The following is a 14,387-nucleotide window of genomic DNA, read 5'->3' as shown; positions in this document are numbered from 1 at the left end:
AATTGATGAAACTTCTGTTGGTTTCCCCCCTTTTTTGCTCACTGAAATGCAAGTATCATTCATTCCGCCTTTCCCCCAATGTTTGTTTGTTTGTTTGTTTGTCCATCGCCGCCTGTCGGTTGCCACTTGCAATTCCTTGTTCTCGCATTTGACAAATGCACAAAATGAAAAATCAAACAGTCCTCTGCATCTGTTGGATTAGCAAGAGAAGTCAGTCAACCATTTGGAGCATTTGGAGGGGTTCCACTATTCTTATCCTGTCCCTAATCCTGGCTTCCATATCAATAACCCGGTGATTTGTCCGTTGAACATGGCTCTTATCCCGCAAATGTTGTAATCCCTCATTCGGGGGACAACAAATTACTTGCCGCTTTTAAACTCATTAATATTTAATGCATTTCGGCACCAGGGACAGATGTGACCGCTAAAGGACATCAAATTCCAAGCTCAACCGCAAGTTAAGAAACTCAAAAAGGACTTTGGTCAGTTGTTAAGTTACTTAATGGATAGTGTGTCGTTACGGCTTAAATTCAGAGAAATTTATTTGCTGAAAAGGCCAGAGACAAGACAAGGGAATTAAACTGCCGAGGAATGAGATTTGTCAAGCATCTCAGGCGAAACAAAAAAGCTTTTAAAGCAATTGAAGAAAATTTAGATAATTGAAATGAAAAAGTAACTTATATTTTTCTACTCATATGGGAAAAGAAATAGAGAGTTTGATGTAATTGGGTAACTTTAAAGTTTTTCTGTTTTTTTAGGGACTTTAAATTATTTTAAATGCTACCTCTCTTTTTGCTATTATTCCCCTTAAAACACCTCACAGTACTTTTGTTTAAGAAACAAATCCTGCTATATTTTTATACATTTCAAGAAATCGAAACTCACTTTATGCTAGAGTTGCAAAAAGCAAAACTCCCTTGGCAGCTTAGATTTGTCAAGGGTCTCAGGGTAAAAGACGTTAAGGCACGGGAAGCCAGGATTCGATGACAGGACTTTCGACATCTGTTCCAAATCCGAATTGAAACCAGATAATCGAGATATCATCTTATATGCTGACCTCTTCACCAGCTTTAAAAGTTCTTTATTTCTTTTACCCATTTGACAATTTAGTAAATACATATATTTTATGCACATTACCACATTTATCACATTTGTTGTGTGTTTTTTTGTTGATTTTTCTGTCTTGTTTTGACTCCATTCCCCTTTGGGGACGCTGTGCTTTTATCTGCTGTTCCAGTTGGCTTTGCTCCACTCACCTACGTTGTGCTGTCGTCTCTTTATAGTCGGCTACGCAATTCAATTTATTTGGTATTTCTTATTTATTTTACTTTTTACTTTTGTACTTTTACGCCGCCGCCCCTTTTTTCGGGGCTCTTGGGCTTGCTTTGGCACTGACAATTGAAAACCGCAGCCAGGCAAAACAACCAACCAAACAGCATACAGACAGACAGACAAACAGACAAACAAACTGGCAAACAAACGTTTTATAAACGCGGCCATTCTCATTGTACAACGGGGCGTATGAGTTACGAGTTATGTGCAATGCGCACTCAGTGGCTTGGCCACAAAAACTTGTTCTTAGGTCCTTTCCTTTCTTCTTTCCTGAATTTGGGATTTCCTCGGTTCGTTTGTTTGCTCATTTAAATTGTTTAATTTGCATTAAGTGACAGGCAGCAGTTATTTTCTTTAGGATAAATTACCCCAGATGCCATGTGGCATGCAAGAACAAAAATAAAAAACATTATTAAAATACATTCAACGAGGCAGCTCCCCCTTAGTTTTTAATTCGTAAAACTTAATTAAAAATAGCTTCGAAAACTTTGCAGCAAAAATAAGCCACAAAAACATTCCAATCAGGACAACTTGTGTTTGTGTGTAGAGAGAATATGTATTTCAATAAATCTACGCATCAATTAGAATGCAAATAAAAACGTTTTGAAACAGATGAGAACAATTTTTGAAAAGTGTGTGAAGTGCAAATAAAATGTGTGTGCTTTGTGCGATAAATCATTGCTAAAATGTCAGAATAAATACGGGAAAAATGCCAAAGAAATGTACGCGAAATGCAATAAAAAAAAAGAAATAAAATAAATAAAAGAATATAAAGAGAATTGCCGAACTGGAAATTGAATGGAATAATCAAATAAATTCATTGCTATATAAATCTATTTCATCTTTTTTAAAGCAGCTCTTCAAAAGTTGAGCTTAATGCAAGGTTAGAAGCGGGAAAATCGAATAATTTAAATCAGATACAATGTCTGGTAATGATGTTTCGGTGACTGAAACAGCACAGAGCGATCAGGTATGTGTCTCCATAAACCTATATTAAATATTTACCATGTTTATGTATTGATGCCACCCAACTCAAAGTAATCAGCATGCATTTAAAACCCACACAAATATGAATATATATTGTAATGAAAACCCTTTGATCCCACCCAATTTAAGTATCAACATTTATTTACATACTCAATGTTTGATTGCTGGCATGAGATATATATGCTATACTACTCATATTTGCTATGATTTTCGCAAACCGATTTTTGGTTTGCATTTTGATCCACATATTTACCAAAAACAATTGTTTGTCCTGCATATTTTATGGCTGCCATTGCCCTTTTTACCAGTAGGGATTGCTGAGGAAATGCTAGTTTTTCCACTTTTCCTCCTGCTTTTCACTTTTTGAATATTCATTTCTATACATGTGTGTTTTTCTTTTTTTTCCCCCTCTGTTCTTTTGCATAAATTATGAGCATATTTAAGGCATTTCTGGGCGTTATTCACGTAGCACTTAAAACATATTTATGCATTTGGTTATTTTGTTGGAATTTTATTGCCTACATTTAGGTGTTGGCCACACGTACGCTACATGCGTGTCTAATATGTGTGTCCAAAAAATATAATTTATTACGGCCACGCATTCTAATTTTTGTGTGTATTTGTGTGGAAATGGAAAATGTTTCACAAAGGAGTGAAATGTTTCCCAAGTGAGGCAAGCCAGCGAAGAGGATTAAATAAGGTTTATGGGACCGTTATTGAGTCGGTTTTATCAGGAATTCCTTTTATGTAATTAGTATTTCTTATATAGTTATACAAGAACTTGACCTCTGACTCGATTGCATATCAGTTATGACTACACTTTTGGCTCTGCCAGCCTCAATTAAGATGACTCGTTACAATCGTCCTTCCTCCTGCTTGCGAAATCCTTCAGAATGGCTGCCAAAAATCAAGCAAACGTTGCCTACTTTTTGGCGCACTGATCAAGCACTAATCAAATAAGGCCTCAAAGCTGGAAAACCCATCCTGCCGCCAGCCATGGTCTCATGGCAAATTGTTTGGTATTTACATATCATTTGTGTGTGTGTAAACCCCAATCCTTTCTCTTTGCCCAAGTACTGAGAGACTGCTCATTACGCCAGACGACATTGGCGGCTTCTCGGCAACAAACATGCAGGATAATGGAGGGCAAGATTATGGGGACGTAGCGTAGGTCGGAAAAGTGGAAAGCAACCGGAAAGCCCAGAGTCTGAACGGGCGGCTTGGAGAAAGAAGCCGTGACACAGTTAAAGGGCGACGAGAGTGCACAAAATTTTTGCTGGTGCCCTGCCAAGTGGGCTAACGATTTTGTGTCCGTTTTGTCTGTGTCTATGAAGGGATACACTGGGAGATAAGGTAGTGAAGGTGGGATTTGTCTAAATAAGGATCGGGGAATTATTTATTTCAATTATTTATCGATTATTCTTTTATTTCACTTATCATTTTATCTTCGCAATTTGTTTAGAATTTTTTGTTTATGTGAAAAGAAAGGAAAATAAAGCTTGGAAAGCACGTTTAAATGAACTTAAACTAAACACGAATTTATGCTCAATTTTTCATCAATTGCATTTTTTTGTTACCTGTAAAAGTATATATTTTTGACAGATTTTATTCTAATTTTCCATTAGTACAATTTTCCATCACCACATATAATTGTAGGATATTTTGTTTTTTGAGAAAAGATAGTCAGATTTGGTAAATTTTTATAAACAAACTCGAGAAAAACACGAATCTTAGACCAAATTTTCATTATGAACTTCTTTGAATGTTATGGTACAAATTTGAGTCTGTAAGAGGATTGTCCTTCTCAGAACTTATTTAATAATTTAACAATATGTTTTCAGTAAAATAACTTAAATTGTCTCCAAAACAACTTTTATATTTTAAAATAAAAACTTGTTTAAAGTGTTTCCTAATTATTATGTAGAACATTTATATTTGATTTACTATTACAACCATCTTTAAACTTTTATTTAACATAATTTCTCTCTGTACTCTTATGTTTGAGTGCAAGTCGACATTTGGTCGTTATTTGATCATCATTAGCGATACGAATCGGGACCCTTGTCCGTCCCAACGTAGCTACATACATAAGTATCGGTGAAAAGGGTGGCCTGCATGGTGGGCGCCACCTCATTGTCCCTCTGAACTGCTGTACTTTGGGTACTTGCCGGCACCTAGCTCCATTTGCAGGGTTCAGAGGTCGCGCCTCGATTTGCTTGGCTGCACCGAAAAAGTTGCAACAAAAGTTTCGTTGGCCCGAGCTCTCTCTCCTTCCCATTCTCTGTGGGTGTGTGCTTGACTTGGCCCTGGCTCTTTGATTAAACCCCAAAATCCGGGGGGAGGGAAAGTTTGGGTGTGTGGAAATCCAGGGATCAAGGGAAAAGCACACACACACACAGAGTGTAATTAAATAATTGCGGTGAGCACGGCACTCGCCAAAAACCCAAATCGAGCTAATGTATTTGCTTTATTTGGTTTTTCCTTTTTTTTCCTTTTTTTTGGTTTGGTATAGTTTTTGGCTCTCCTTCAAGTTTGATTTTGTTATTTACTTTACCCGCGACTTTGGCGCAAATTTCATTTCATAACTTAGTTTTTGCCTTCATTGGGAGAGGGGGATTTTCAGAATTGTTTTTTTGCCTGTTTAAGCAAGACTTGATCTAATTTGTTGAGGTGGAAATGTTGAGTGGAACTAAGTAGTTGTGCGAAAACTTTCTGTGTGCCAGTTAAACGTTGTTAACGAAATTCGCCATTGTTCAAGTGTTTAGTTTTTATTGCTATTAAGTTTTTAGCATAATCCAATTTGTGTTATTATTTATAGTTTGAAAAGCAGATGCTTTAAGTGCTTACAAGAGAGAATAAATTAAGTTCTTACTATAAAATGCAGTATGTTTTGGCATGATTTATGGTACATATTTGTTACAGATAATATAAACTTTGTTATTTAGCTATTAAGTAATATTAATGATATTTTAATTAGCTCAAAATATATTTATTGTCAAGGCACAAATATAACCTAAATTAATTTATAGTTCTTATATAGTAAACTCTTAAATGTAAACGATTCTTTAGTTAATTTTGAAGGATTCCTAGTAAATATTTACAACTTATATATATTTTATAATTTTTAATTACGAAAATATTTATTTAACTTTAATATTAAAAATATTTTTCTATCTACAGACATTTTAAATATTTTCATTACTGATTTTCAATGAATATTGGTAAACCCAAATAAGCACTTATGATTTTCTAATCTCTTACTTTTATATACCACATAATCCTTGAAAATTCCTTTAAGAATCGTACCTTAAACCTGTATTAAGTCCTATTTTTCAATTTGAAAGCTGGTTGCAAAATAATTGATTGCCTTTTGTGTTGCCTTACGTCTTGTAGTTAAAGCTTACCCCTTTGTTGCTGCCGCAATTTGTGTTTGCCGTTCGATGTCCTTTTGCTTTGAGACCTCCCCACGCTCCACACACACGCACAACAGCACAACAAGAGCACACACAAAATGCCACACATACCCCTGTGGGGATTTCAAACACGGAAAGAAATATATCTATATAAAGGGAGCAGAAATTTGTATTTATTTTATATCGAAATATAACATATATAAGGGATTTTCTGAATGAAATAATCTTAAATACATTAATTCCTTTGGATGTTATCTTTATATTTCAAAGTTTACATTTGGTATCTAAATAAATGCCACTTTTTTAATAAATAAATTTTTTTAATAAAATTCATTTTGATATTTTAATAAAATACAATTGACCTGCATTTATATAAAATATTTTCTGTGTGTGGCTAACAAAAAAAACGATTTACCAGGAAGCTGTCCACAAACCAATTTTATGTGTGTTCCCTCTCTTTTTCCGTCGGCAATAAAAAACAACAAGTATCATCTGCCAACCACTGCCAATGCAGCTGCACATCATCAATATTATCGCTACCACAAGCAACAGCAGCAGCAACAGCAACTGCAACAACAGAGCTGCCTGCGACAGCAACAAAGGCAATTGCAGTGGGAGCAACAGCAGCAACATCAGCAACATCAGCAGCAGCAGCAGCAACAACAACAGCTGCAGTTGCAACATCAACTCACCAATAGCTCCAGCGAGTTCGACGAGTTCCACTGGCCCAGCAAGCAGACGGGCGGCGAGAGTTTGGGCGGGAAAATCTATATAACACCCGCTGATATACCGCCACCACCTCAACCGCCCCACCATGGCATCGGCGGCGGCGGCAACAGTCATCACAGCAATGGAGGCAAGAACCGGCAGCAGCAGCAGCAACATCCCCACCTGCATCCACACATCCACTCACATCCGCATCCGCACCACCAGCATGGACACCGGACGCCGCCGCATCGCTGTAAATGTGAACATCCCAGCATTGAGCTGATGGGCTACGAGGATGCGGCCATTGCCACTGCCACCGCCAGCAATACCGCTGCCAATGTGGGCAGTGGCTCTGGTGGGGCTGGAGGAGGAGTAGGAGTAGGAGGAGGAGTTGGTGGAATTGTGGGCGTTGGTCGCCACCAGCATCCGCCGTACTACTACAAGGCGGCGGTGGGACGGAGGCCGAGCGCCAAACACCACGAGTCCATGCTGGGCGGCGGAAGTAGTCTGGAGGACGACGATGTCGCCAGTGCTGGTAGCTTCGGGGAGGGAATGTCGCGGTTTAAGGTAAGCCAAGGGAGTCAGTGATGAGCAGGAGCAGGAACAACTTGGATATTGTTGGGGATTCGTGGATTTTATCCCTTGATTTTATGAGATTTTTATTATATATTTACATTAATATTATTTGGTCATTCCTGTGCCATAAAATACTTACCTAAATGATCCTGAAATCAAGGTTTGAACAAGGCATATTTTATAAGATAGAAATTTATCACAGAGCTGGTAAAAGGGGTTAAAGTATAATTTATGTTCTAATATTTACCTAATTTAAAGTACCAATAATAACACTTATTATACCCAAACTTTCCACTATAAAAACCTCCTTATAAGATCTCTAATCTATACAACTTCCACCTAAATTGTCAACTCTATAACTCCCCTATATAAACACAAGGTTATTGAGTTTCCATTCGAAACAACAGCGGACATTTCGCTTTATGTTGGAAGGTCTTGGCTTTGCTCTCTGTAATTAAATTGATTTGTTCATGAGTGCGAAAATGAGCCGCTGATTGACCACAATGGCCCAGCACGATAAACACAAGATGAATGGGTGGGAGATGAGCAGCTAATATATCAATCGAATATGTGGCCATGTTCTGTGGTTTAATGGAATCTGTGGGCTTCATTCTCTGCATCGTTCGGTGGTTTTGTATCAACAGGTGGCTGATAAAGAGCCGCGTTGATTGCAGAAATTACCACAATGTGCGAGTGTATGGTTAATGGGATTAATAAATTATGTTAGGTGTTAAACGAAAGAGTGAAAAAAATCAGAAATTGGATGTTATTTACTTTGTTTTTGTTTGAATTAATATTTAAGTTACTTATACTTTAATTATTTGAGTATACGAAGTCTAAATTATTCCTTTAAAATAACCAATTTATTTTATTTAATGTTTTCCCCTTAAACTTCAATAATCCAATACCAAAAGTACCCATAAAAGCATACTTAAATCTTCTCTCATCCCTTGAGTATTTAATTTCCCCAAATAAATCATCTTTAACCAGCTTTAAGCTCTCACAATTCTCCACTCCCTGAATGATTAACTTCACCCAGATTAGAAATTCCCTGAGACATCAACTAATTATGTCTAACCCCGAGCTCAACTTACGTGTATGCATTTTTGTAGCTCATTAGTTAAACACGATAAAATGTGTGTACAATTAGCAGAGTAAAAAAAAAATACAAGGAACAGAAGCAAGAGCTAAAGCCCCCTCAGGAGCTAAACACACCCAGGACAAGGCAAATTAATTAATTTTAGGACAGTTTAATGAAAAACCAAGCGACAAATGAACAAGCTGTTGCTGTGGGGGAAAAAAAAAGAAAACCGAGACATTTCCCCCTCAGGCAGTAAAGCAAGCAAAAGCCAGCAGACGAAAAATCATCAATTTTTTTCATGCTTGTTATTGTTGCTTGTGGACCTCAAAATAGTTGTTAAAATCCCCCCTCACGTCCAAACGATTATGTCCTTAGAGCAAAGAGGAAGCTCAAGTGCTGAACAAAAAAATGAAGCTAAACAAGTATACGACATGTGGTACCAGCAGCAAATTCCTATAGAACTCCGGACTGTAAAAACTCCAACTAATTGCCGGAAGTCCAGTCAGCCAGCAAACGAATCCTGTTTTCCTGACTAAAAACCGAGAGCTCTCAATAACCTTTTCAGTTTCATATTTATTAAATGAATCAAAGATTGGTGGTGATGGCCAGAGGTGAGTACAGATATATCAGACTAATTGCGCCACATTGTTCAGCGAATTCAATGGGAAATCCCAAAACAATCAACGAAGAGAGAAAAAAATATATGTTTTCGGGGGGAATATGAATAGCCTGAATGGACATTGATATGATAGGAGTTGGTCAAGCGTTGGCCATTGAAAGCCAAAAGTGGCCAAGAACAAACTAGGAAGTGTAACTATAGTTTATTAATGGGGGGAATGGAGATACTCTTACGGGTTTATGAATACTATGAGATGGAAAATGGATTTATAATGGAGTTAAAGTAAATTTTATAAATAATGGAAGTCTGTTTAGGTCTTTATAATGACTTAAAGTGCTAAATTTAATTATTTTTGAGAGATTTAATTGTATATTTTATTATAATTTTGGTATATCGTATATATCGTGATTCTTATACTTTAAAGTAATTGTATAAATGGACCGTACATTAACTTTTACTTTAAGACAAATTTATGTTTATAGTTTATTATAAGATATTATTAATTTATATTTAAATTAAACCTTGTTCAAATAAATTTATTTAATTTATTAATTTATAAGACTTTTTCTTTAAAAAGAGCATATAATTTATGGACTTCCCAACTTTAATACCAAATCTCTTATAATTACAGGTTAATGTGCCCCTAAAATATAATTATAGAAATTACAACCCATGAAATTTTTATAATTTAAATAAAATCCCCTTACTTTTATCGTTTTTCGCCAACTCACAAAATAATCCCTCATGGCCCCAAGGAAATCCAAGAGGATTCATAAATTTCGAGGAATAAGTTGTAACTAACATGTCTTCGACGTTGTGCCAGTTGTGCCTCCATAGGGCTATATTTTATCCCAGAGATTTCGGAAACACGGGCTCTGTCTACGTGGTCACTGGGGAATCCCCCCTTACACACACACACACATACGTGTTGTACGTACGTGTACACACATACGTGATTTTGGCTCTGTTCCTTCGACAGTTTGATTCTAGTTCCGGTGTGCGGATATCTGTGCAAAAGCTTCAATAAAATTCAAGTATTAAGTGTATGCATTAGGTATATATATAGGTATATATATAGATAAGTACATATGTATATGGAAATGTGCTAATGCCAAAAGGTGCAGTCGAGTTGAGTGTGTCCGGAACTGGTTTTTCCAGAATTCTTGGTCGCCGCTCAATAATAATATTTCTTATATTTGCTGCAAGCCTTTTTTATTGTGCTTCTGTGGAGAGCACATAAACTGGTGGGAAAATACAAATTATATCTTTGAAGAGAGCTTTAACTAAGAAAATATACAATACCATAAGTAAAAGAACATTTACTAAAAAGAATTTATGAGGCCACAAAGGTGAAGTTTTAAACAAAGAAAAACGAAAGTTACAAACCATAAGTTATTGAGTTAAAAAGTAAAGAATTTAATGTCTTTCTTATATATTATATATATTATATATTTTCCTTTCTCTAAGATATTATATTTAAAAGAATTCAATAGGTTTCATTAAATTTAGTTGACTGTACCTTTTTATTTTCAGTAATACATGTTGTATACAGCTGTTTAAATTAATTTAACATACATATTTATTAACTCTTCATCAGAGTTATCAGTCACATTTGCTCCATCGGTTAATTATAAACCTATAAAACCTATATAACATTAAAATTCCTGCAAAAATAATAAGCTGCACACAAAAGGGAAGACCCACAATTGATCTCAAACCATAACCTTGAGCTCTAACAAATAAATCCCATTAAGTAATCACAAAAAACTGTCACGCTCCGTCAAAAATTCATTGGAGCAAACAATAAAAACACAAAAAACAAGCAACTGAAAACAGAAATAAATGCGAAAAATAAATACAAAATAAAGTGCAAAAGCATTTTCGTTTAATGATAGATTTCAACAGCTCAATTAACACATCGAAGTTGAGTTTAAAAAAGTGAAATAAGCGAAACAAAGGCCCCAAAATTTCCTTGTCTTACCGAGGCGTGGACAACTTCAATTATTTTTTCGTCGCGTAATGTTAAATTATGTAAAAGAAACAGCTCACAAACTTGGTGAAAATACAAAGTAACCCCAGAGACAGGTCCAAAATAAACATTCGATACGTAGACAGCAATTTCTGATTTTATATTTTCTTATGTCATTCAGCAATTGAGACCCCAGCGTACCCCTTTGGACCCCTTTCTACCTGAATATATATCTATATATTATATACTATATATGCACACCTCTGGTCAGTAGCATAAACCAGTTGTTGGCGACCCAGTCTTAACTAAAAACTACTTTCATTTTCGCTCTCCTCCACCTTTTGGGCTCACACTTCCAGGCCAAATCTTTTTGAGTGGAACGCGTTGAGTGAATGGCAGATGAGAGGGAAAGAGAAAGAAAGAAATAGTCATTGCGCATGCGCAACGCCACTTTCCATATATATACATATATATATATATATACAGATATACAGACATATAGACGTGTCTGGCTTATCCGATTAGGCAGAAAGATTGTATCCAAATTGGCCAAATGTGCGCAATATATAATTTAACTTGGCCAACTTGCACTTTTTTTTGGTCAGCCCAGAAAGGTGGCCAAGTGAATGGAAATGGAAATTGAGGAAATGAAAGCCCATTTTCCCTGCATGGAAAAGAAGGGGGTTAATGAACCTGCTGGGTTTCGAAAGTAAATTCAAATTAAAAATATTACTTTCCTATGATAATTCGATTTAAGAGGATTTGAGAGTAATCTCTACATATGGTTTTTGAAAATAAAAGAAGCTTATCATTAAAATAACAAAGCTTAACATATTTAATTTTAATTTAAGAAGATTATTTAGTAAATATGTTTTTTTAAAGATATATTCAATACTGTATAAAATAAGGAAGAATCCATTTATTGATTTCGGAGCCCTAAAATGTTTCGATGTTATTAAATGAATTTTAAAGCCCTAATCTGATAAATTATTACATATTTATGCTACAATTATATTAAATTTATTTTTAAAATTAATTTAAAATTTATATTTCCTAGAATATACCTAAAATATGGTATTAATTTTCCTCTTATTTTATTTTTTCCCAACTTAAAACAGAACCTAATGCATTCCAAGGAGAAAAAGCGCCGTGTGCGAATCATTCTGAGTGTTGTGACAGCAGTCATTGCCTTGGCTCTGCTGGGCACTGCCTTGTACTTTATCCTTCGGACTGATGAAAATGATAATTCCAGTGATTCAGATAATAATAACAATAATAATAACAATAATGCCATTGATCTAGAGGATGTGCTGAGCGGTCAGCTTTATGCAAAGCGTTTCAATGGCAGCTGGAGTAATGGCGACAGTCTGATATACAAGGAGAATGCGGTAAGTGAATACTACTCATTATATTTTGTATTTAATTATTAAAGATTGTTAAAAACAAACACAAATTATGGAAGATATAAAAGTGTTTTTACAACAAAGAAGAATATATAAGATAAAATAATCGTGACTGGGAGTTAACGTAATAGAGTAGCTTCATTAAAAGACGTTTCAAACTCAAAATTCGTTGCTTAGTCTTGCTTAAAAATGTTACTTTAAATATACATTTCATAATAGTTTTTCTTTCACAATTTTGCCGTAAACAAATTTATAGTTAAACCCATTAACTTAATCCCTTATCATCTCCATTTAGTCCATCATGGAGTTCGATGCCAAGACAGGAGCACGCAGCACTCTGCTCGATGGTGCCTCCCATTATGTTCTGTATGAGAAGTCCGCCGATGGCCAGTTCCTGCTGCTGGCTAAGAACTACAAAAAGAACTTCCGGTATAGTTTTCTGGCTGAGTACGACCTGTACAATCTGAACACAAAGAAATTCACTCCACTAACCATCGAGGGGCAGCAACTCTACCTGAGCATGGTACAGTGGGCACCCGTGGGCAACGCTCTGGTGATCAATTTCAATCGCAATCTGTACTACAAAGAGAGTGCCACTGCTACGGAGATTGCCATCACCAGTGACCCAGAGCAATCGGGCGTACTCAATGGCATTCCCGATTGGGTGTATGAGGAGGAGGTATTCAGCTCGAATGTGGCCACTTGGTTCAATCCCTCGGGCACACAGTTGGCCTTCATAAAGTTCGATGATTCGACCACACATCAAATCAACTTCCCCTACTATGGTGATGCCGGTGACCTGCGGTATCAGTATCCCCTTCATCAGGTTATTGCCTATCCCAAGGCTGGTTCCTCTAATCCACGAGTGGAACTTGTGATGGTTGACCTGAAGAGAGCTGTGTCTGGTAGAGATTTCATTACTGTGATGCCTGTGCCGGCAGCGCTGAATACGGAGACGGATTACATAGTCACTGTGGTCAGTTGGGTTGATGATACCAATGTCCTGTCCATCTGGATGAATCGCATTCAGAATGCGGCCTATGTGGTAACCTTCGATGGTCTCAACAGGCGGGTGGTAAGTAATCCCACTATATATAAAGATATTTGGTTATATCCTTGATTCCCAATAGATCTACAGCACCGAATCAAAGACCGGCTGGGTGAATCTCTATACCGCTCCCTTCAGGAACAGGAACGGATCTCGTCTGGCCTTTGTCCTGCCGCACAATAACTACAAGCACTTGCAACTCCTCAGCTCCACAGTGGCCAGCCCAGAGTTACAGGTCCTGGAACCCCTTACCGAGGGCAAATATGTGGTGGATAGCATCCTTCACTGGGATGGCTCCACCGATGTCATCTTCTATACGGCCAACACGGAGGATCATCCGGAGCAACTTCATGTGTACGCGATACGAGCTCTGGCCAAGCAGAGTCCCAAGTGCCTCACTTGCAACCTGATCAAGTCCGGGGATGTGCAGCAAACCTACTTCTCGGCGACTTTCAATGACAATAACCATATTGTGATCACATCTCTGGGACCCGGAATACCCACAACACACATCTATGAGTGGAAATATGAAAATTGTAAGATAAGGAAGATTTTAAATAATTATAAGGAGGTTAAAAATGATAATTTAATCTTACTTTTCAGCTCAAGTTCTCATCTCGAATGCCCTGGACTGGGAGACCAATGAGATCCTGCGTGGCAAACTTAAGGGCGTGGCCCTGCCCTCTCACAAGATCCTCACATTCAATATTGATGGTGGCTTCCAGGCCAAGGTTCTGTTACAGCTTCCCCCTAATCTGGATACCAGTGGCAATACCAAATATCCCATGCTGGTGGATGTCTATGGCGGACCAGATTCATATTCTGTAAGCTGGAATTTGGGAGGAATTATGTAGAATTTTTACAGAATTATAATATAAATTGATGTCTTAGGTAACCAACAAATGGATGCTGGACTGGGGCACATATTTGACCTCAAATCAGTCTGTGATCTATGCCAAGATCGATGGTCGTGGCTCTGGACTTCGTGGCGAGAATCTTTTACATGCTATTTACTTGCAGCTGGGAACTGTGGAGATCACTGATCAGATCAAGGTTACGCAGTAAGTATTTTATAGTTTTATTATTGGGTAAAAGTACTTAGTACTTATACAAGTTATAAATCCAAGAGGGAATGCTCTTTCCTTTCTGAACACGAATCTAATGCCTGCTTTCCACAATCACATCAGTTTTCTTCTTATTTTTAAATACTAATGAATTATTGATATTATTTATAAATAAATAATTATTTTT

General features: G+C 36.8%; 1 protein-coding gene across 5 annotated transcripts in view; it reads left to right on the top strand.

Annotated features, from left to right (window-relative positions):
* ome (dipeptidyl peptidase 4 omega) overlaps positions 1–14,387 on the top strand; it is a 77,709-nt gene that overhangs the window by 61,955 nt on the left and 1,367 nt on the right. For 2 of the 5 annotated variants that reach the window (XM_020942586.2, XM_086838543.1), the window contains exons 2-6: positions 11,804–12,073; positions 12,384–13,163; positions 13,219–13,672; positions 13,740–13,960; positions 14,028–14,197. In XM_020942586.2, the coding sequence (XP_020798245.2) occupies positions 11,804–12,073; positions 12,384–13,163; positions 13,219–13,672; positions 13,740–13,960; positions 14,028–14,197 (1,895 nt within the window). Of the gene's footprint in view, positions 1–2,185; positions 2,303–3,274; positions 7,008–11,803; positions 12,074–12,383; positions 13,164–13,218; positions 13,673–13,739; positions 13,961–14,027; positions 14,198–14,387 lie in introns of those variants that run through there. The other 3 variants (XM_020942587.2, XM_020942589.2, XM_086838527.1) reach the window with 3 other exon arrangements.

The sequence above is a fragment of the Drosophila serrata genome, unplaced genomic scaffold (assembly GCF_035046125.1).
Source record: "Drosophila serrata isolate PLE 108 unplaced genomic scaffold, ASM3504612v1 contig_71, whole genome shotgun sequence".
In the NCBI taxonomy this organism is placed as follows: domain Eukaryota; kingdom Metazoa; phylum Arthropoda; class Insecta; order Diptera; family Drosophilidae; genus Drosophila; species Drosophila serrata.
This window is presented reverse-complemented; position numbering and strand designations above follow the sequence as displayed.